The sequence below is a fragment of the Onychomys torridus genome, chromosome 6 (genome assembly GCF_903995425.1).
Source record: "Onychomys torridus chromosome 6, mOncTor1.1, whole genome shotgun sequence".
NCBI lineage: Eukaryota > Metazoa > Chordata > Mammalia > Rodentia > Cricetidae > Onychomys > Onychomys torridus.
Genome location: NC_050448.1, coordinates 121,854,820 through 121,879,873, shown reverse-complemented (window position 1 = coordinate 121,879,873; position 25,054 = coordinate 121,854,820). Strand labels below are relative to the sequence as shown.

The window sequence follows — 25,054 nt, the reverse complement described above, 5'->3', positions numbered from 1 at the left end:
TTAAAGCAAAGCGCCTTGCTGAGTGGTCAGAACTAGGGGTGTGTGGAAGGTACGTCAACATTTTTTCTAAAACGCATGCTCTTAGTTTAGAACAACCTTCAGAGTGCTGTTTTAGAAATTACTGCTCCCTTAAGACAGATATTATTATAGGTGCAGATCCTAATTACTAATAAGGCACTAGGTTTTGTCATTTTTAATGTATGAATCACATGCATTTACATTCACATATAGTCAGTGAGAAGGGAAAAGAAACACAGAATACACTTCATTCAACATCCACTTGTCAAGAATTTCTGTTCCCATGAACTTCACACTATTTCATCCACTCCAAGGAGTTAACTACATGGGTTAGCAGGATAAATACCCTTTTCCCTCCAGATTTTTCTATGACTTTGCAAACTAGTCAACAATGGAGCACAAAGGCATCCAGAGTCACACTGGAATGTTGTGACAGAAACATCAGATGACATGGGACTCAGCCTCTTCTGTTTATGTCCCAACAGTGACAGCAAAAGTGAATAGAACCCACATCCCAGCCAGTACAGCCTGAAAAAGACTTGACACTCTGATTCCATGGTCCATGGCCACAGATAGAAAATGGCAGCAAACCACCCAAGAACAGCCCTTGTTTTGCTCTTCTTTGCCTTCTCTTGGGTCCTGGGCACACCAGAAATCTCCTGCAAAAAGGAAGATGGTGGAGCTGTGGACTGGTAGGTAAATGAAATGGGATGATTGGTGTAGAAATAGAAAGTCAGGGTATGTCTGTGATGAACCTAAGGAAAGCTTTCGCCTGGTTTCCTCCCTTTAAAAAGCCAGAGACTGGGGCTAAGGACATGGGGGGTGTCAGTGTGCTTGTCTAGCATGCATGAAGCTCTGGGCTCAGTCCCAAGCACCACATAAACTAGGCAAGATGGGACACACTGTAATTCCAGAAAAGTATCAGAAGTTCAAGGCCATCCTCAGCAACAAAGTGAGTTCTATGCTAGATTGGATTATATGAGATCTTGTTTTTAATAAATAGATACACAAATTAATTAATTGAAAAGAAAAAGACTTAAAGTGTCCCAATGGGCTCAATTTCTAAGCAGAGCTAGTTGCTGAGTGGGTGAGTTGCCCCTGAGAAAGTGCAAGCTGTTCTCCTGAGCCTGAGTCGGTGTTCTTGGGGGGGAGGCAGAGTGCAACCAAGCTGACCCCTGTCACTTGGCAATTGCCTTCCCTTGCGTGTGCTTTTGCTGAGATACACAGCCAGGAAAGCACAAGGTTTTTTCTAAAACTGAGGCGTACCTTTCTCCTCAGGGGAACAAGAGAAACTACTTGATGGAGCCAAGCATTGTTTGGTTAACCTTCATTCACAAGGCAGCCCAGGCACCAGGCAGGAGTGACTGGGAGGTTCTTGGTCTCTATCACAGTGTCAGAGATAAACCACCCTATGTCAATGTGGTGAGGTCCTCTTTGGAGATCTGGCCACTCTCCCACTCTTTAACTCTGGTGTTTAGGTCTGCCAAGGCAGGTGACATCATTGTGTGAACTTGGACTAAAGAGCGTCAGTCAATTCAGTCTTTCAACATCTGTGAGCTCTGATCAGGCCCTGCCCTGAGTTTTAAAGACAAAGATATGAACAAAACGTATTTCCTACCCTCAAGGGAGCTCAGTTCTGCGGGGTAGACATAGGACATTAGGAAGCATGTGGCCCAAAGGGCTCTTTGAGGAGGTAACATTGGACCAAGTTTCAAGAATAATTATGAAGTTGTTTTAAAAATAATAGGGAGATGTCCTGGCAGCTCAGGCCAACAGAGGAGCAAAGAATCAGTGCAGAATCAAGAGGTGGCATGGGAAGTTTCACACTCAGAATGTGTCACACTGCTGGAGTGTATGTACTATGTTTGGCTCACTGAGTCTCTTGGGGTTAATTCCAGGATTTTATGCTGCTATAGTATATTTGGCTAGACCAGTAATTTTTAAGTTAGGCAAAATTTGCTTTTGGAGGACTTTTGACAAGGTATAGAGACAGTTTTGATGGTTACAAGTTCGGGATACTATTGGCATCTAAAAGGGGGAGGCCAGATATCCTATGGGACACAGGCCAGCTCAGTAAAAATAAACCTTGACCACAATGGGACTAGAGCACATGAGAAAGCCTGGGCTTTCCTGGGGTGACCTAAGGCTGGCTGAATGCTACATAGGCCCAACCACTTGTCCTCACCATGAGATATGCAGAGAAAATAACAAGCAGAATAACCACAGGCATAAGAACGCCTGCCTCAAACCCTTGATGAGCAAATCCTCCATCCAGAACATTCCGATAACCTGAGCTGTGGTGGAATTGTGTTCCCCAAAATATTGTGCACCCTAATAAATTTATCTGGGGTCAGAGAACAGACAGCCACTAGATACAGAACCAAAAATGGTGGATAGAAAATGGGTCAGAGCAAGCCATAGCAGAAGCTGGGCAGTGGTGGTGCACGCCTTTAATTCCAGCACTTGGGAGGCAGAGCTAGGCGGATCTCTGTATGTTCAAGGATACAGCCAGCATGGAGACACTCGCCTTTAATCCCAGAGAGTGATGGCAGAAAGAGAAAGATATATAAGACGTGAAGACCAGGACCTAGCAGCATTTGGCTGGTTAAGCATTCAGGCTTTGGAGCAGCACAGTTCAGCTGAGATTCATGTGGATGAGGACTCAGAAGTTTCCGGTCTGAGGAAATAAGATCAGCTGAGGAACTGGCGAGGTGAGGTAGCTGTGGCTTGCTCTGCTTCTCTGATCTTCCAGCATTCACCCCAATAACTGGCTTCAGGTTTGTTCTTATTAATAAGACCTGTTAAGATTCCTGCTACACTGAGCTAAAGAAAGTTGCTCAGGACCAAACTGCAAGAAAGCCTCCAGCTCAGACAAAGCCCACCCCAACTGACTATCCCCAAAGAGACCAGGTGCTAAAAGCAAATCCAAGACCTTGGCCTTCTCGCCCCTGTGCCTACTGGGACTATGGGAACAAATGAGAGAATCACTCCCAATACACATGAGCTTTCATTTCAGGGACCCCAGTCACTAGGCCAGCTAATGTCTTAGACTCCAAGCCATAGCACATACCACCCATACCAAACTTACCTTCCTTGGGAAAAGGCAAAAAAAGAAAAAAGATAGAGAAGTGGCAGAAGCTTTGAGTATTCCCTTTGCTTAGAGGCCTCCTATGAAACACAGTGAATGGTATATTTGTTTAGCATGGATCGTCATTGGAAAAGCAATCAATAAGTGAGAGCAGTTAATAACTATTTGCTGTGTTAGGTTTATCTTTTATAAGTTACCCAAAAGGCCTGGCAGTAAAGATGCAGCGTCCGGGCTGGAGTACCTGTACCTGGACTCAACAATGAGAAGCTGGAGGAAGAGCCAGCATCTGGTGAACAGCAGCAAGAGCGTATTGGGAAGAACCTTAGAGCAGCTATATAAAGTGCATACCTCCAAGGTAGGTTACAGTCAATCATTCGTGGAGACCATAAAAAGTATGAAAACAAAATCTAAGTCTTCCTTGAAGAGCATCTTTGCTCTTATATATATATCACTTACCTATCCTTAGAAACTTAAGATAAACTCACTCAGAACTAGGCCAGGACAATCGGATCAACCTGACCCAGGCTTTAAGAAATACATCATCATAATCTACACTAATTCCAAGTTGTTGATTCACTTTCTTAAAAAACGAAGAATAATCTGTGGCATATGAAGGAACACACAGACCAAACAAAAGCAGCCCGGCAAGGCAATTCTTTTAACAGAAAGGGTATGCTGAACCCAAACTGGGCTAGCCAGCATGCCTAGCCAAGATGGTTTCCATCTTTTATCCCTGACTAGACAGCAACCTTGTCTCATCCCATTGATGGGAACTCAACTTTACAATCTGATGCAATTAGTTAATCAGTGCAAAGGGAACCAGGTAGGATCAGGAAATATAAGTCCTTGCTAAGCTAACTACCTTTGATTAGAACAAACAAACAAAATTCTCACAACTTGGCACTAAGTGCAACAGTATCACTGGGCAAGATGTGAAATTATAGCTTACTGAAGTCTTCAAGCTGCCTGATCTCTGCCAACTCACTCACTCAGCACTTAACTCTTTTATGCACTTAATAGAAATGGGGTGAGAGCCCTCTCCCGCTGCCAGGCAATGCAGGTCTGTGAGCATCATGCCTTGAGTTGTAGGTTGTTTAAATCATGGTGTTGATGCATGCTGGTGATTCAAGTAAAGGTTCCTCTGGGTCTTCCTTTTAATTAATTATTTTTGAAACAGTAGGCTGACAGCTAAGGCTTTAGCTTCAGGGGCCCAGAACTGGCTTACCTGAGTGGAGACAAAGCCTGCAACCTGGACTTCAGGTAATGAACTGACCAAAGACAGAGATAGATAAGTAGGCCTGCTGCCTCAGGGTGGCCAGCTCTGCAGTGTGCCAGGATCCATCTGGTTTATGGTGAGTTCCTTCCAGACATGAGTGACAAGCAAAACCAAGCAGTAACTAACAGGCAGTTGACTCCATGGATGCATTCCCTGACAATAGCTTGTGGGTGTGCTTAAAATGACTGTTTCTATACTATGGTAGACCCACCCAACAAATGCATTCCCTGACAATAACTGAGGGGCGTGTTTAAAACAACTGTTTCTATACTATGGTAGGTTCTTGGCTGGGCTTTTCCCCTGTTGACTAATTTAATGCTCACCACAAGACTGCTTTAGTTAGCTTCTAGTACTACTGCACAAGTCCTACCTGAACATCACTCAGGAGCTGTCCCTGGGGGGGGGGGGGGGACACTTGTTTTATTCACCTGCCATTAAAAGCAACCTTGAAGCAAAATTACACAGTTAAAATGACTGTAGGCTGTTGGAGTACATATGATGTGCCAAGCACTGTTTCGGGTGTTTTACAGAGTTATTTAATCTCAATAACAAGCTTGTTTTGAATAACCAGGCTATTATGTAAAAGAAAAACTGACTGAGCACTTCTGCTTCCCAAGGTGGAGGGAACCTGGAACAGAACCTATTAGTGAGAAAATAAATCCCTACATTGTTCTCCTTTCCATCCCAGGAACTCCTGGAACAGAGAAGAGGAAAAGATAACATTGCCAAGTCACTGCCATTCACCTTAGTTAGAGTAGATGACCATTTGATTTTTAGGTTGGCAGATTCCATTAATGACCTTGGGGCATGAAAGGCAGCCTAGTTCCTCGGAGAGAGAAGGCACTACACCTGCTTAGCAGAACAGAAACAGGGAGAAGGGTCAAATGTGGTTCACACCTGTAATCCTAACACTCAGGAAGATCACTGAGGCAGGAGGATCACCATGAGTTCAAGGCCCACCTGGGATATACAAGTGACCTCCAGGCTCATCTGGGTTACAGACTAAAATTTTGCCCACCCTCACCTTAAAACTAAAGGAAGTAAGGAATTGAAGAGTGTGTGAGAAGTGAAAGGGACACTGGGATAGAGCGTAAGGACGATGTAAAAGCATCTGATGATGGAGTAAAACCCACACACATACAGCGCTTTGAGTGCTTGGTTCTAGAGAGGAAAATGTCAGGAAAGGGGCTGATGTCAGGTTTCCATATCTGATTGGCTCAAAATTAGACAGCAACAGAGCAAATGGCACATAGGTGTGACTGGGTGTTCTTTGGAAGACAGAACTATCTGCCCCCAGTGACTGAGAACCGTCTTCTCTACCCTTTGACCTGGTATTGATCTTCTGATAGTGGAAGGCAAGATAAAACCAGCTAATTGTGTATCACCAGTGTCAAGGGGATTGAGTCCAACAGCCTGGGTACATTTGGAATTGTTCCTATTCTTTTACTTTTGCAAATAAGGACCCTTCAGATTCCTTAATAATCAAACTACAATGCAGTGGCTTACCCTTCTCTAACTGTATCTCCAGCTAGACTAAGGTCAGAGAGTAATCCCCTTAGTCCAGCATCCAATAATCAAGACAGCACTTAACATACGGGTTAAAGGAATAGCTCTGGGGCCCGGGAGATGGAGATAGCCCTCAAAGCTAAGTGTGGTGAAAGCCTACAACATCAGCATGGGGTAGAGATGAGTAGATCTCTAGGGTTTGATGACAGCCAGCTTAGCTGAACCTGTGACCTCCAGGTGCAGTGGGAGAATCAAAATAAGATGGAGAAGTAATGGAAGAACCCTCCCCCCAAATCAACTTCCGGCCTTCACATGTACCCACTCAGTCAAAGGCACTCACATAGACACACACACACATACATACATACATACACACACACACACACACACACACACACACACACACACACACACATTCTAAGAGAAAGGGCCTCCCTGTGTAGCCTAGGCTAGTCAGCTAGTCTTGAACTCATGACCCACCTGCCTTATCATCCTCAATGCTGTAATTACAGGTATGTGCCACCAGGTCTATCCTGCCTGTTCTATGATCTTTTCCCCTCTTCAGTAGCATCTCTTCCCACCAAGGCTGTAACCAATTTAGACATAGCTGTCTGTTACCCTCCAGGCTGTAATAATAAACATCATCTATTGTAAGAATACCCTCAATAGGTCATCCTTCCACGTGGCACCTGGAAGGCATACATATGGCTTTGTTACCACAGTCAATGCCAGCTCAGAGTAACTGTCAGAGTTCTCAGGAGAAGGATGATGCATTACCATTCTGTAGCTGCTGCGGTTGATTATACAAAAAACAAACAAACAAACAAACAAACAAAAAACCAAGGCTAAGGAAACAGCTTACTTTCCTGGAATGCCAAGACAGGGTAACCAAAACTATGCTACTACACATTTTTAAGTGCTTTTGGATTACCTCAAATAAGTAACTTCAAGAGATCCATTATTGACTTTTCCATCTGAGGAAAGAATAGGGAATTTTTTTAAGGAAATGAGTTACCCTTGTTGCTTTTATTATGTCACTAATTTTTTTTTTAATATCAACATCATTGGTTTTGGTAAAAGTCACTGTATCATGGCACAGGTGGAATGGAACCACCCAGAACAAATATAAGAAGCTCCCGAAACATGACAAAGAGACACTACCAAAACAATGGCTTGCCTCTGACTTGGAGGTTAAACAACCTCTTTGGAGAATCTCACTAGAAGAAATCCAATATCACACATTAAATTTCACCACTTTCTCTAGGGAGGAAAATGTCAATGTGTCACTGAGAAATAATTTGGGGGAAAACAACTCTCATACAAGAGAGGAAGGGGAGCAGGTGATGAAGAGTCCTGATTAATACAAAGCTGTGTGAAGGCAGTGAGGCACGACACAGGCAGAGGAAATGAGATCCTGACAGCCCACTCTGCACTGCACCTATAACATCAGTGGAAAAACCCAGGTGTAATCTTTGGCCAGTTGTCCCAACTTCATTTCCTGAACAACAATTCCACACTCCTTTATCATACGCTGCTTGCTCAATCAGATACCTGCTTCCAAAACAACCAAGAAAAAATGGAAGTGTCATCCTCACGCACAGATCACATGGGACTCCTGTCACAGGAGGCCAAAAAACCTAGGTGGTGGCACATGCTTGTAATCCCAGAGAGAGGAGGTGGAGTCAGGTGGCTCTCTGAGGTTTGCTGACCAGTCAGCCTACTCTAGTTGACTAGTTCTAGGCCAGGAAAATATGCTCAAAGTTGTTCTCTAGCGTGCGCGCGCGCGCGCGCGCGCGCGCGCGCGCACACACACACACACACACAAATATACATGCACACACATACACACAAAGTCTGTATGAGTGAAAATGGACTTCTCCCCCTCCATCTTGGATGTCACAGAATTCATGTTCCTGTGGGTGATTTCTTGTGTGCATTAATGAAAGCTTTGTGCTGTAGGCTGGGTAGCTGATAGAAACAGTGAGAATAATTGAAAATAGAAGACTTGTGCCATTATAACTCTGTGTTCCCGCAGAGCAATGACACAGCCTATCTAGTGTACAATGATGGTGTCCCCAAGTCTATGAACTACAGCAGAAAGTACGGACACACCAAAGGTAAGTAAGCAGCTCTTGGCTTCTCTTGCCTATTGGGAATCAACATTTTCTTAAGTCTTCCATCTTTAGTATCCTCATATTCCACATTAAAAAGACAGCTTTTGTTTTATGGCTTATCCTGACTTACTGAGATATGATTTCTATATAACGCTTTACAAAATAATTATATGGCTTGACATGTCAAATCCCTTTTCAGAAATCCCAATTTATTTCTTAAAATTAAAAAAAAATATGCTTTAAAGTAAGTACTCAAGTACTGGTTGTTCAAATACCAGTTATACATACATACAGCCATATATATATATATTCACATGTATAGAGAGAGAGAGAGAGACAGAGACAGAGAGAGACAGAGAGACAGAGACATACACACACCAGCAAGGATACATTGTATGTGTATATGTATATGAGAGAGAGAGAGAGAAACACATGTGCATATACACACTTTTTAGTTAGGTTTTATTGGTTTTTTATTTCTTTCATTTTTGCAGGCCAATCAATCTATCACTGAGTTATACCCCCAGGCCATTGATACAATCTCCCCAAGTTGCTCAAGCTAGCCTTGAACTTCTGATCTTTTTGTCTGAATGTCCCATGTTGCTAGGATTACAGGCTTATACCCAGCTTATGGAAGTTTACTGAGTTATAATTTGCATTGAATAAAATTAACTCTATTTAATGTGTAACTTCATTTAAACATTTAAAAAATCCTTAAGGTTTTTTTTAATAGTAACTTAATATATGCTTTGTTACAAATTGTTACTTGATACAGGAATTCTTAACATAGTAATCTTGGTTATTTTCCATTTACAAACTATGCATAATTATATGTGTTATAGAAAAATTTAAATGTAGATAAACAAAAAATTGTAATCCTAATACTCAGTAGATTATAAAACTATTATAATTATTATTTTTCCAACTCCTTTTAACATAATATATCTCAAATAACTTCTATGGCAATAAGTATTGTTCAGAACGTTCCAAACCCAGTATCTTCAAAGGAATCCAAATACAGTCAGCAGGTGACATGGGGCTGAGCTAGCGGGAGACTGCAGAGTACTTACAATGTCTAACAAGGAAACCATTACCCTGAATTTTATGCATGCAATTATTCAGGAGATGACAAAAAATAGTATTTTAGAAAATATTTTGAAATTTAATGGTTGGCAGGAAATAAATTCAGGTTTAATACTGTACAGCAGAACTAATATATCACTGAGGTGCATCTGGCCCTAGGGCAGCTGATTTTCAATATCCAGGCATATCCACAAACACAATAACTCCAGCACTGAAGAGACTGAGGCGGCAGCAGCATTGCCATGAGTACGGGGCCAGCCTGGGCTACAGAGTATGGGGCCAACCTGGGCTGCCACGTGAGGCTCTGTGTATCCCTATACCTCCCCAAATATAAATCATTTGTAATGCCCATCAAACTTTGTGATATTGAGAGCTTGTGATCACATTGCTGCCCTTGTGATAGCCTCGTTACCATGGAACCCAGTGGCATTTGGAACATGCCATATTTTCCATCCTCATCCCATTGGCCTCTGAGCCTTCCTTTTCTGACCTGTTGTTTGCGTCAAGGATTGGGGGAAACAAAAGAGAGTTTAATGTGAAGTTGGGGCTTCATTGGACCCACGGGCACATTAACACCCAGGAGGCTGTGATACCAAGGTCATGAGACCTGTTAGGCAACAGAAACTCCAACAGTTTCCACCACAGTATACTTTCTCCTCAAGGGGTACTCTTTGAAAAAGCAAGTCAGCAGGCATTTGAATACCTTTGCTGGCATATTCTTATGTGACCTGGAAGCCCTGGCTAGCCCACCACATGTTTATAAACATGGAAAGTGTTTTGGACAAGGGCCTTTCTGCCATGTCACAACCTGCCTTTGTGGCTTTCATTTTAGTAGGCTCTTGAGACTTTTAAACTTGAGACTGTAGAAACTGGGTGAGTCTTCTCCAACAAATGAGCAGCTGCCTCTTAGAGCCAAGTGCTGCCAGCACCCTCCTCGGTTTGCTATTGTCTTTTAGCTGCTTTTAGCAGCTCTTTGAAGACAACTTAGAGACTCATCAGTGAAGACTCCAGCTAGAGCTTGCCAGGTAACTATGTTTAACGAGATCAAATTCCAGTTCAGCAAAATTGCCCAACTAGTTTCAATATGAAATTGCTCCTACATCTTCACAAAGTGTTTTCTCTGGCTCCCCTTTACAGTAAGGGGATACCATGATGTATACCTGAGTTGTTACTGAAATCCTTGACAAATGAGCAGGGTAGTTCTCAAGAGCCTAAGGAAACATTAATCTAAAGTGTAAGTAGGCTTCAATATTATAGTTTTGAAATATATTTTGAGAGGAGATCTGTTTTCTAACTTTTCCAAATCACATGTGTCTTTCTTTGGTAGGTCTTCTAGTATGGAACAGAATCCAGGGGTTCTGGCTGATTCATTCTGTCCCTAGGTTTCCTCCATTTCCAGAAGATGGCTATGATTACCCATCCTCGGGGAGACGATATGGACAAAGCGGCATCTGCATAACTTTCAAGTACAGCCAGTATGAAGTCCTAGGTAACACCAGAGCATACATAAAGGGGTAGAGTGTTGAAGGAGGAAGTGTGCCACTTCATCCGTTAATTATTCATAGACCTTCTGGTTCCTCAAGTCCCCCTACTGTCTCTGCTATGGTGAGACCTTAGGCAGGGTCTCTCCCGGCCTCAGTTCCTGGTCTGCAAATGACATTATTGAACTCTAACAGGGGGAATAATTTCAAATTAATTTCGGAGCCAGGTAAGTAACAAAAAATGGATGAGGCAGACAGATACTGCATGAGTACTTGGGACAGGGACAAACTTGGGTGTTGGCTTTTCCTTGGATGCCTTCAGAGACCTCAGTGCCATCATAAATATACAGAAACACAACACTACTGATCAGAGATGTTTGTACTTTACATGAGGAACTAGAAACCGTGCCTGCGTGTGTACACACATATATGTGTGTAAGAGACAAACCTTTATTTTTAAATATAGACTCAATGTTAGTTTTTTCTTTTTTTCTTTTTTTAAAAATTTTTCTTTTTTTTCTTTATTATTATGTGTTTTAAATTTTATACATCAGCCATGGGTTCCCGTGTCCTCCCCCCTCCCACCCCCAGTCCCACCCTCCCCCCAGCCCCTCCCCTCCATTCCCATGTCCTCCAGGATCAAGGCACCCCTGGGGATTCATTTAAACCTGGTGGATTCAGTACAGGCAGGTCCTGTCACCTCCTTCCAGACTGAGCAAAGTGTCCCTGTGTAAGCCCAAGGTTTCAAACAGCCAGCTCATGCATTAAGGACAAATCCTGGTCCCACAGACTGGGTGCCTCCCAAGCAGATCAAGCTATTCAATTGTCTCACTTATCCAGAGGGCCTGATCTAGCTGGGGGCTCCACAGCCTTTGGTTCATAGTTCATGTGCTTCCATTCATTTGGCTATTTGTCCCTGTGCTTTTTGCAATCTTGGATTCAACAATTCACGCTCTTGCAGACCCTCCTCTTTCTCGACAGTTGGACACCTGGAGCTCCACCTGGGGCCCGGCTGAGGATCTCTGCATCCACTTCCATCAGTTATTGGACGAGAGCTCCAGCACGACAGTTAGGGTGTTTAGCCATCTGATCACCAGACTAGGTCAGATCAGGCTTTCTCTCTACCATTGCCAGCAGTCTACAGAGGATGTATCATTGTGGATTTTTGGGGACTCTCCAGCACTCTGCCTATTCCTGTTCTCATGTGTTCTTCATTTATCATGGTCTGTTATTCCTCATTCTCCCTTTCTGTTCTTGATCCAGCTGGGATCTCCTGCTCCCCTAAGCTTTCTTTCCCTCAAATCTTGCCCTTCATTACTCCCACTGTCGTCCAGGTTGTTCATGTAGATCTCATCCATTTCTCTGTCATTGGGTGATCCTTGGGTCTTTCCTAGGGTCCTGTTTTCTAGGTAGCCTCCCTGGAGTTGTGTAGCAGTCTAGTCATCTTTGTTTTACATCTAGTATCCTCCTATGAGTGAGTACATTCCATGTTTGTCCTTCTGAGTCTGGGTTACCTCACTCAGGATGATTTTTTCTAGATCCATCCATTTGCCTGCAAACCTCATGATGTCATTGTTTTTCTCTGCTGAGTAGTACTCCATTGTGTATATGTACCATATTTTCTTTATCCATTCTTCAGTTGAAGGGCATCTAGGTTGTTTCCAGATTCTGCTATTACAAACAATGCTGATATGAACATAGCTGAGCAAATGCCCTTGTGGTAGGATTGAGCATTCCTTGGGTATATGCCCAAGAGTGGTACAGTTGGGTCTTGGGGGAAATGGATTCCCAATTTTCTAAGGAAGCACCATATTGATTTCCAAAGTGGCTGTACAAGCTTGTATTCCCACCAGCAGTGGAAGAGAGTTCTCCTTGCTCCACATCCTCTCCAGCATAAGCTGTCTTCTGTGTTTTTGATCTTAGCCACTCTGACAGGTGTTGCCTCCATACTGCCAACATCACACCTCAGCAGCAGATAACGTCTTCTAAGATCTCATGCTCAAATCACCCAAAATACTTCTATTTGACAAAATATTGTGTGGAAGTAAGAAAAGATGTAGTGTTTCACCTTCGGGTACAGGAAGCTTAGAAAAGGTTTCTCACCCGATTTTCACCATAAGCCCTGTATTAGTATAAACCAATGTCTTAATCTTCCTAATACTATAACCTTTTAATACAGTTCCTCATGTTGTGGTGACCCCAAGCATAAATCTTTTGTTTTGTTTTGTTTTTTCAAGACAGGGTTTCTCTGTGTAGTTTTGGTGCCTATCCTGGATTTCGCTCTGTAGACTAGGCTAGCCTCGAACTCACAGAGATCCACTGGCTCTATCTCCCAAGTGCTGAGATTAAAGGCGTGCTCTACCACCACCCGGCATAAAATCATTTTTGTTGCTACTTCATAACTGTAATTTTGCTACTGTTATGAATCATAATGTCAAAATATGATATGCAGGATATCTGATATGCAACCCCTGTGAAAGTGTCATTTGACCCCAAAGGAGTTGAGATCCAAGGGTTGAGAACCACTGGTCTAGACTCTAGACTAATCTCTAGAGGAACAGAAATGATAAAATGAATATATATCTATATGAGATTTAGTAGAGTGACTTATAGCTAGTCCAACATTGGCTGTCTACCAATGGAAAATCTAAGAATCCAGTAGTTGTTCAGACCACAAGGCTGGATGTCTCAGTTGATCTTCAGTATATACCTGAGCCCCAAAAAAGTAACCTCTAATTTCAGTGAAAGGTTGAACTTGACATTGAGAGTGAAGGAAAGCAGGCAAAGAATAAAAGCTTCCTTCTTTCATGTCCTTCATATAAGTTGCCACCAGAAGGTATGGCCCAGATTAAAGATAGATCTTCCCACCTCAAAAGATCCAGGGTGGGTGTTCCCACTTCAAATGACTTGATTAAGAAAAATCCCTCCAGGTAAACATAGCCACTTGGGTTCTCATTAATTTCAGATGGAGTCAGTTGACAATCAAGAATAACCATTATGTCCTTCATCTAACTAGTTGAAGTCATATGTTAGAGTGCTGAACACTACATAGATGAGACATACAATGAGTTGATTATTCTCCAAAATGAATGTTTGACACTAGGAGTTCTTTACTTTTATTTATGTACACATAGGAAAGAAAGCATGTGGCATCCAGGGCAGGATTATATAAAAATGAATTTTAACTCCACATCTACAAGCTTTATAGGTGTGTGGCGCAGAGTCTCAGTTAATTCATCTCAAAAATGAGGATGGTGATAACAACAGAATTTACTGAGTAATTAGATAAGTTAGATAATTATTAGGTTAATTAGAATTTACCTAATGATTAGATTAGGAAAACATAAAACTCAGTTTGGGAAGAGGGTTTGGATAAACAGGTTGCCAGAACCTGAGCTTGAATCCCAGAACTCACATAAAGCCACGCATAGTAGCAGTGCATCTACTGTAACCCCAACACTCCTACCATAAGAACAGAAGTAAGACAGGAAAATCTCCAGAAGCTCATGGGCCAATGAGCCTTAGGTATGCCATGACAAACAGCAGAGAGACCACGCCTTAAATGAGGTAAAATGCAAGAACTGACATGAGTTTGTCCTCTGACTACCACATGTGTGTCACGCGGGCACAGGCACATATACAGACACATCATAGATACATAATACATACATACATTATACACCCCACCCCACGAAGATTAAAAAATGTATAAAACATATATGGATAGTAGGAGTGTTCAATAGGCTTTAATTACCTTAACCACGAGGCATTTGAAGACTGTTACTCTAAACAGGTGAGGAGGAGTGCCCATGGTTGGGGAATTTTTTGTTTCTGTATTTTAATCGACATAAAAATCCATAACGTCAGTAAGTATTTCCATTTTCCATTTGTGCTTGACTTTTCTTTGTTGTCTCTTGATTTAGACTCTCAGCTCTTGGTCTCCCAACCAAACATCTACAGCTGCTCCATCCCAAACACCTTCCACCGGGAACTCATCCACATGCCCCAGCTGTGTGCCAAGTCCAGCTCCTTAAAGATCCATGGCAGGCACCTCACTGTGCTTCAATCTGCCCAGGGACAGAACTTCTTCCATTTTGTGAAATCCGATTCTTATACTGATGGTATGAGAAGTTATCACCATGTTAGTAGGAATCATGTGGATTGCTTAGAGAAAACACTCTGGTTATTCAGGACAGAGGAGGAGAGAAGAGTTGGGAAGCTGGAAGAGAGACTTCAGGCAACAGCTCACTCATGTGTTTCTTTGTTCCATATGAATGGTAGCAGTTGCCAGTTCAACTACAGAAGCACCTCATACACATACATCTGGGACTCTAGAAACTCAGTTCAGTCTCAGCAGGGCGGAGAGCCACAGCTATTTCCAGTATCTGCTAGACAGTTGCTCTGAGGCCTCCTTGTTCTCAAACCCTTTATACAGCCCTTCCCTCTCTCCCCTGGTGAGAACAAAGAGCATAAGGGAGCAGTTACTTAAGTTCTGTACCCTCTCTTAGCTGTCTTTATGCTTTTGTACCTGGGGTTGTGTACATTCCAGCAGCCCCCCTAACTCTCTCTACAACCCACTCTAGCCTCAAGATACCTTGCTATTTTTTTCTACTCTATCTGTTCTGTCTTTCAAACCTCCTGCCCTCACAGGCTCTTTGTATCACACAGGCTTATTTAAAACCCATTCCTCAAGTCTAAACTGCCCATCTCTCTGGTTTCCCTGTTTCCACCCAAATTTCTTTTGGAACAACATCAGAGCCTTCAGTAGCTTGATTCTCTTCCCTTTGTCTATAACAATCTCTCCCAGCCATAAATGCTTTGCGTAGCTTTGTGGTCCACCATGCTTTTTGCTTTCTTGCTTCTTTTGTACATTACAGGGAATTTACTGATACTTACAGCCTATGTCAGACTCTAGAAGTACAGAAACTAATGGGACAGAAAAAGCCATTGTCGGCCATGGTGCTGATGAAAACTTTCCCTTCCTGAAACCCTCTCCTTCACTGCTTTGGGGAGCACAGCCTCTTAGTCTACCTTCTGGTGTATTGAAGTCCCTTGTGCCAGACCTGCCTCCTTAGGAGATGAGATTGCTATATGGTTTTCTATCCTTATATCACTCTATGTACCATGTAACATAATTCCAGAAAGACTTTGGATGATTTCCAAGGCTGGGATTTCTGCCCCAGACTTATACACTAACAGATGTACTCAACGGTGAATGGGCTGTTTCCACCAGGAGTTGGTAGAAGTACACAGAATGCAATGTGCCAGATTGGTCATGCCATCATCCCCCACATACCCACTCTTTTCTTCACATTCTACATAGTCTCTAAGACATTCCAGATTCCCTCTTTCCCATTCTTCCAACAAACCACCAAATCCATCCAGTTTCAGGTCCTTAATAGCTTTCAATTTTGTCATATCCTCTCCAACTGTCTTGCCACCATGGTCCCACCGGTGTTTCTGCCACAGCTGTTGTGAAAAGCTGATGTTCCTATATCTTCTGAAATCCACCCTTCCACGTTCATCCTGGACGATACCTCTCAATTGACATGGATGACCATACATTAGTTTTTCTTTGTTCTACACTAACATTTTTATGAAAATTCTCCCACTGACTTAATTAAATTCAGTCATAGTACCTACAGAAATCCTTGAAATTGCCTCTAATTCTCCATCTTATTATTTCTAGAAGTCTTTTCATGGCTAAAACATATATTGCTGTATTTGTGTGTGAGAGAAGGCATTTGCAGACTCCAACATCTTTATAAAATGACAATAATAACTTTTGTTTGAACATTGCTTTAGTATTTAGAAAATATTTTCTCATCCACTATGTTATCATGTGGTCATGCTATTACTTTTGCCAAATGTATAGAGCAAGAATAAATGGAGACTTCTACTCCCTAGGGACTTTTCAGGGATTATCTGGTTGATCTCATTCACTGTTTCTTTCCTCCTGGCCCCTAGACATCTTTACAGCCTGGATGGCTCAACATTTGAAAACAGATTTACTAGCAGAAACCTGGCAGCGAAAGGGACGTGAGCTTCCTTCGAACTGTTCCCTTCCTTACCATGTCTACAACATCAAGGCCATTAAGCTGTATCACCGACCTTACTTCAGTTCCCACCATGACCACTCCAAATGGTGCGTTTCCACACAGGGCTCCAAATATCGCTGGACCTGTATTGGAGACCTAAATCGGGACCCACACCAAGCCTTCAGAAGTGGAGGATTCATCTGTACCCACAATCAGGACATTTACTACTCATTTCATAGATTATTAGTCCATTATGAGCCATGTGACTAAGCTTGGGGAAAAGACATGTGCACTGTCCTTGAAAACACTGGAAATGGAACTTCTTGCCTTGGATCCATTCTCCAGATGTTAAAAGCTTCTGGGCATACACAACATAGCATCCAATAAAACACTCTAAAAACCGTAGTGGGTGCACATTTACCATTCCGTTTTAATCAATAGAAATTTGTCTCCTTTGTATTTATGGAATTAGAAACCTAAATAATGATAATGATGGAACAAAAGAAAATACTCTCTCCAGTTTGGACATCTTCAGTGGCCTTTCTTGTGGATTAAATTTAATCTATCTCACAAAGCTCTTCTGACTGTTCTATTTAAAGAAAACAAAAGTGTTCTCTTTCTCTCTGTCTCTGTCTGTCTTGTCTGTCTGTCTGTCTCTCTCTGCCTTTGTCTCTCTCTCTCTCTCCTCTTTTATACTGTTTTGTTCTATGGTCCTATCCCCAAAGTTCCTCCTCTGCACTGGTTTAGAGTCTAACCTTGTCTTCTTTGCTCATGCTCCTTACTACTCACATCATCTTGAGCTGCTCACTTGAATTCTCCATGCTATATTTTTTTTGTTTCAGTCTAAAACAGGGAAATAATATCTAAGCATGTTTAGACACCTAGTACAGAGCTTGGCATATAGCTAACAGAAATCACTGGAGGAAGAAATCACAGTCCTATAATCCCAGCTATTCAGGAGACTGAGGCAGAACTGTTGATCACAAGTTCAAGGCCAGTTTAGGATACAAAGTAAATTCAAGGCTAGCCTGGGCAACTTAGTGAGAACTTATCTGACAAAAAATTCAAGAATGTCTGGAAGGTAGTTCAGTGGTAGGGCCTTCACAGAACACATGCAAGACTCCCCCCCCCCACTTCCTCTGTAATACAGTTTAGGGTGTAAAATGCTGGGGAATTTCAAATTTGACCTCCACCCAAGAAAATAGAACACAAAAAGTTTTATGAATTATTTTGAGAAAAATTAGGTGAAGAAACAGAATGAAAACAATGTAAGTATAAACCCACGAATTTGAAGGAAATAAATGTAAACAAAGAAGCAAAAATCAAGGGTAGTCATCTTAGTTTCAGTGTTTCTTGTTCTGGAGTTCTCACCTTGAAATGCACGATATACAAAATCGAAAGACTTAGTTACTTAAGAAAGTGTGAGATGTGGGTTCCAAGTTCAAAAGCTTAGAGTTGAGCAAAAGTGGCTTAGAGTCACACAGTGGCTGCTCAGAACATACTGACAGCGCAGCGCGGTGCAGTCCACACGCACTACTCCTTTCCTTATGTAATCTTTATAGCAGCTCTTTTCAGCAATAACTTTCATTGTTCTCACTTTCCCGACAAGTCAACGGAGGTTTGCAGAACTGTTTGGCACTGAAGTTGTGCTCTTAACCAAGATTCCAGAAGACAATAAAGGAAGTGAAGAAATACAGGATCATAATTATCTTGATATTTCAATATGAACCAAAGTCTCTAGGACCTACTGGCCCAATGATAGGCCATGAAAAAGTTACTTGTCTTCTTGTCAAAAACAAGTACAAGAGACAGGTTTTTTTGGATGCTGTCTCCCTACTTGGGAGTATTAAAGGGCTTGGGGAAGACTATTTTCGTCTTGCAGAAAATACCGGAGTATAAATAATCTCTATGAAATGGGATTGTCAATGGAAAATTTTAAAGTGCAAGATGACGACTCACAGGTGGAGAGGGGCAAACCTTGATCCAATCATACAAAGAATAAATAAAATGTAAAAGGAAGGTTAAAATGGAGTAATTCTACTGAGCTAAAAATATACACTAGGTCAAATTATCTCCCAACACATAACTCCAGACAGTCTAGAAAACGACACATCCCATGCTCACAAAAATAAATAAATAAAATTAGGAAGATAAAATAAAGTCAGATTATACAGAAGCAGGAGGGAAAAAAAGGAGGTGCTGGCCCACTGCAGACACACACCTGAAAGGCATGGCTTCTGATTATGGAGAGATGGAAATACTTAACCTCCCTTAAAGAAAGCAGCAGTCTTATTGCTCAGCCTACTTTCTTATAGCACCCAGGACCACCAGCCCAGGGGTGGCTCAACTGAGTGAACTGAGCCCTCCCACAACAATCACCAATTAAGAAAATTTCCTACAGGTTTGCCTACAGCCCAGTGAAGGCTGAGGCTCCTCCTCACCAATGACACTCGCCTGTGTCGTCAAGTTGACGTAAAAGTGTCCAGCACAACAAAGTCCTTGCTTATTTTCACGAAGACAACCTTTACCTATGTGTAGAAGCAACAGTGGCAGAGTTTGGTACCAAGCCTTTTCAGCAGAAATAATTGAGACATGGATTATGATGCTCACAGTGTCCCAGTTACAAGCACTTTACACACCGACATAGAATGTGGATTAAAGAGGAAATGAGCTTGAGAATGTAGCATAGGATGGAAAAGTTTTCACAACAAGCAGTAGAAAGAAACTGGTGGGATGAGATAAAACAAAGAGGTTATGTTAGGACTTCAAATATTCAGACATTTGTTAAAGTTTTTATTCAGTTAAAAGAATTATTGCTTTTTGGCTTAATACACTGACAATTTCAACTCCCAAGGAATAGATGTACTAGATAGAGGAAATCCCAGCTCTGAATCTGACTCATGAAAACAAAGACTATTTTGGTGAAATGAAAATAATGGTATCTGAATGGTCATTAGGAAAGCGATGTTGAATGGAGTCCAGGTTCATAAGATCTGAGATAGAGACACAAAAGGAAATACTGCTCAGTGGAAGGAGATGCTCAACGGGAATCCAGCTCAGGATGTTAGGATGACAGAGTGACTGTGTGAGTTCTCTACTAGGAAGAGAGAGCAACAGCCAAGAAAGCAGCTGTACAGCTGCGGTTTTACAAGCTCACTTAAGACTGGCGTGACCTGAATAGCTACTGTTCACAAAAAAAAAAGTGCTATGATGAAAAAATATTTTATGGGGCTGAGGAGATGGCTCAGTAGGTAAACGTACTTGTTGCATGGGCCTGACAACCTAAGTTTAGGTCCCAGTCGCTCATGTAAAAGCTGGACACAGTGGTGGATGTCTGTAATCACAGCAGTCCCATGATGAGATGATGAGATGGAGGCGGACAATAGAATCTTTCTGAAGCTTGCGGGCTGGCTAGCCTGGGCAGAGTTGTCATTGAGGGAAACCCTGCCTCACACCAAGTAGAAGGATACCAGAGTTTGTCCTCTGACCTCCACACTGGCGCCATGGCAGGAATGCACGCTCACACACAAACACATATATACACAACATACCTGTACAAAAATAAATATCTAGAAATACTTTATATTTTTAGCAGAAACTAATAGTTATGAAATGTAGATGCTAAAAAAATCTTTGTCTTTTCTTTCCAGTAAAGCAGATGATATTTGAGTAAATATGTAAAAAAATGATCAGAAATTATTGAGTCAAGATTGCTGCAAAGCAACTTCAAGACAACACAGATTTTTACAATTTTTTTATTGTTTTTCCTTTATTAAGAATTTTTTTAATTACCTACCAACCACAGCTTCCCCCTTTCTTCCTTCCTCCTGTTTCCTCCAAGCCTTCCCCCAACCCGTCCTCATCCCCTCCTCCAAAAAGGTAAGGCCTCCCATGGGGAGTCAGCAGAGCCTGGTATGTTCAGTTGAGGCAGGTCCAAGCCCCTCCCTCCTGCATAAAGGCTGTGCAAGATGTCCCACCATAGGTAGTGGGCTCCAAAGAGCCAGCTCATTTTTAAAGCTGCCTAGAAGGGATGTCCCAAGTATGTTCCACAGCTTGAATCTTCAGCGGATTTTTAAGAACAAGATTCTAAGTATGTAGAAAACTATCATCTAGATAGCTTACAGCTTGTCTATGAATCAGGTATCTCAGAGGTGATGGAGAAGAAATGCACAGACTCACGTGTTCTAGGTAAGTACTCCACCTCTGAACTGTATTCAAATACTGAACCAGACATCTTTGGACACCTCTTCCCTGTCTATGACAAGAGGTGTAAGTCTGGTGTGCTATGCAATTGTCAGAGGAATGCGTCCTTGGATGGCAGCCAAACAAGAGCCTTTCTCGGTATCTTTATGGTCAACAGAACATTGAGTGAATGATGAGCACAGTTCAGTGAGCTCATGACTTATTCAGAGAGTAGTAATAGTGGGCTTCTGTCAACTTGAAAAGAGTCCAAACACTTCTCCAACTGAATCCACTTGGTATATTCGGTCTCAGGAACTCTAATGTGCAGAAAAGAAGGCAAACAGCCTCTGCTCCTCTGCTCTTCTCTATTCTTCTCTGCTCTGCTCTGCTCTGCTCCGTTCTGCTCTGTTCTGCTCTGCAGGAGTCTGATAGTTTACCCTGTCCTTTGGATGTTTTTAACTAAGTGCTACATTTGAATCTTAAGTGCCCCCCAAATGCTCATGTGTTAAAGCATCGTCCCCAGAGTAGGAGTCCTGGCAGGAACTTCTCAGGGGTTTGCCCTAGAGGTCTTCACATCATTACAGCCATGTTCCGAAGGTGACTATGGTATCTCATTCTCCTATGTCTGTCTGTCTGTCTGTCTGTCTGTCTGTCTGTCTGTCTGTCTCTCTCTCTCTCTCTCTCTCTCTCTCTCTCTCTCACACACACACACACACACACACATATTCTGGCCACAAGGTGATTAATTTTGATTGGCAATATGCCCCTATCAAGATACACATGGCCACAGGATCAAAAGCAGTGAGACCAATCAGTCATTTACCTGAACTTCCAAAACTGTGAGCCAGAATAAGACTGTTTTCTCAGGTATCTGTTATAATAGAGGAGAGTTGACACAATGGTTTGGGTGAGTATTTCAAAATACTTAGATTTCCCTGACAAATGGAAAAGAGGAAAAGCAGATCTTGAAGAAATAATGACATTGACTTCCCATGGGATCCCATGCTTGGAGTGGCTTAAATCAAATAATACTAAATATGTTAAGGGTAGGTGTAATATTCTCTCTATATATCAAAATAGAACACAGTGATCACCAGAGAGATACAGGGCAAAGAGATGTGTAACATAGCTGCAATAATACAGAAAAGGGTATAGAGGTTCTGGCAGAGGTCTCAGCAGGACTGAACAAGGTGAAAGGCTGGAGAAAATAAACAGAAAGAAGAGGCCATCACAAGAAACAGCCAACTCTCTCCTATGTTGGTGATCTAAGTGTAGCTTCTATATGAAGGATAGAAAACAAAGGGAAAGTGTGAGAAAACTGTTAAGAATAGCCAGCTCCTAGGATGATAGAAAGAACAAGGGGAAGAGATGTAAAGGTTTGTTTCCAAGTAGTCTCCCATGGACAAGATAAGGATCTTCCACTGTGTAAGACTGATGGAATGGAGTCCACTCTTGCTCAATATGTTGTCTAGAAGCTGAGATGAAGAAATGGAAAAGTAAAAAAGTGTACTTCAAACAAAGTGCAAAAAATAATTGTGTTGTGCACACCTCTTACAATAGTTATCAACTCTAGGTTTAACCTTGGCTTTTCCACAGCCATTCACCACATGTCATTTATCTTCCTTCTTCCTGTGTTTCCAACAGAGCCCCCAAGTCATAACTTGCTTTTGCAGTTGTCTAGATATTTTCCTCCAGATGTGCAAGCATGTGGCTGGGCCTTTCTCTTCATTGAAGTCTTCGATATTAAAATGATTTTTGTCAGTGATCTAACTATTGAAATGGGGTGTTGATATAGGTCGCCTCTCTCTTTTTAGACCTAATGTTTGCTTCATAAAGCTGACTCCCCAGTGTTAGGTACATGTACATTTGCAATTATTGTAACTTCTTGGTGAATTGAATCACTATCTGATGACCTTTTCTGTCTCCTCCTACGGTTTTGACATCTATCTCAGTGTACCGGCTGCTGCTCATTTAGTCGTCATTTTAATGGAATAGCATTTTTTAATTCCTTCACTTTCAGTCTGCACCCATAAAATGAGACAACAAATGACCACCATGGCAAAGTCCATGACGTAAGGAAGTGACTCTCTGGCTGAATTATTGATTTGAACAATGTCCCTCTGTGTCTACAGAAGAGCATTCTTTTCTACTTTACTCCATTTTAGGAGACGCTGACAGCCAATCCTGAGGAGAGAGAGAGAGATCCCCTGGCCCAGCTCAACATTCAAGACATTTCAATAAAAGTGACCAGCTTAGCCAGGTGGTGGTGGCGCACGCCTTTAATCCCAGCACTCAGGAGGCAGAGCCAGGCAGATCTCTGTGAGTTCAAGGACACCCTGGTCTACAGAACAAGATCCAGGACAGGCACCAAAACAACACAGAGAAACTCTGTCTTGAAAAAAACAACAACAAAAAAAGTGAAAAAAAATTCCATACTAAGAACGCAAGCTATGGCAAGTATTCAAGAAACATTTTCTTCTGTCCCATAAAGCTCATTGAACACTGACCAAGTATTGTCAAGTCTTCATGTAGTAGTAGGGTGGCGCTTCGTTCAGATTCCTTTGCTAACCATGTCCCAAAGGTGCTGATCACACTGGGCCAGAAAAGATGTCCTGTAAGCAAACATACAGCTCCTGTGACCTACATGATGAGGCCTTATTAGAACTGTGTTCTACACAGGCCATTGGGCATCTTGGTGTAGGCAGACCCAGCCACATAAAAATTATTCTTATTCATCCTGCCAACACTTATATGAATACAGTTCTTCCTAATTAATCTCTTTCAATGCAGATGTATCCAGACCTGTTAGTAAAGGCCTAGACTATTAGCTACTCTAGAGACTGAGGCAGAAAGATCATGAGTTCAAGGCCTGAGTGGGACGCAGGGTGGGTTCCAGTCCAGCCTTGGCAGCTTACTGAGACTCTGTCTCAGAATAAAAAATAAAAAGAGGCTAGGAATGCAGCTTAGTGTTATAGTGCTTGCCTAGAATGTACAAGGCCCTGAGTTTAATCCCCAGCACTACAAAAATAAATAAATACATATATATCATATACAAATTCATTTATTTGAATGATGTTTCATTCAAATAAATTTATTTGAGTGATATTTCACTCATTATTTGAATATTTAAACATCATTCCTATAAATAAACATCATTTTATATATAGATATAGATATAGATATATATAAAAGTAGCCAAATGAATGCCGCTTCTTCAGTTGGTTATTTTTAAAACCTATCCCTTCTTCCTCTCTTCCTTCCACCTTTACTGTCAATTCTCTGTGTAAAATACTTTCAGAAGCCACACACCAGCCAAACAGTGAGATCACCTCATCTTTCTGTAGCACTGACCCATGTCCAGTCCTCTGCCAAGCACCCTTCAGAGCAGCAGCGTGGCTGCCTGCCTTGGGCTGTCATGGGCAGAGAAGAGGATGGAGTCTTTAACCCCACTTCCTCTTCCTTATTAACTGGCTCCTGCCTGCCTCTCTTCCCACACAGCCCTTTCTAATACAACTTGATTTTGTTGCTGTTGTTGTGGCTTGCCCATATTTTTTCCAAGCTCTTTGAATGAAGTGTTAAATATATGTGTGACACTTGAACCAATTAAAAGTGCTACCCATGAGATCCCAGATGAATTTGGGAGAGGTCACAGCACAGTATAACAGTTTTGGAATCACCCAAGCTTGTTGGCAAACTTGACTCCGATGACCCTGAGCAATTACTCGCTGTGTGACCTTGAACAAGTTATTTAACCTCTATGCCAGTTTCCAAATGGAAAAGCAAGCATGTTCATAAAAGGGATGAGGTAATTAAGTAAAATAGTTCAGGGCTTAACATTTAATGTCTTTCCCCATCTTCCATTTTCAACTGCCAGGAAGACAATCAATATGAACTATACTAATTAATCATATTAATGCAGAGGTTCAGGGGAGCCAAGTCTCTCTCTGAGCTGCATTTTAACTACCAAGTGCATGAAGAAATCTGTCTAGCAGACTGCCTTAAATAGAATAAGGCATTGCAAATGCTATTGGAATTGCCCCTCCCCATTTGCATGCTGATGCTGTTTTCTCAATAACAAATAAAGAGAATCCAGTTAGTTCTACTTTACCTCGCACTGGAAGAAGTATAGAAGTATAGAAGATGCCAATTAGGCCACATTTGTAAATCTTACAAATATCCATAAAAAGTCTCTCAATGTCTTCAGTGTGCATGTTCCCAACATGGCATTAGCAACCCGACTAAAGGACAAGGCTGCAATTATTTGCAAA

The 25,054-nt window shown here is 41.9% G+C and overlaps 1 protein-coding gene across 1 annotated transcript; it reads left to right on the top strand.

Annotated features, from left to right (window-relative positions):
* The first annotated feature begins 597 nt into the window (after positions 1-597).
* Dnase2b (deoxyribonuclease 2 beta) lies at positions 598-16,874 on the top strand. The gene is made up of 6 exons (XM_036191392.1): positions 598-710; positions 3,284-3,461; positions 7,924-8,005; positions 10,413-10,574; positions 14,490-14,687; positions 16,534-16,874. The coding sequence occupies exons 1-6, from the start codon at positions 598-600 to the stop codon at positions 16,872-16,874; spliced, it is 1,074 nt and encodes a 357-aa protein (XP_036047285.1).
* Positions 16,875-25,054: the final 8,180 nt, after the last annotated feature.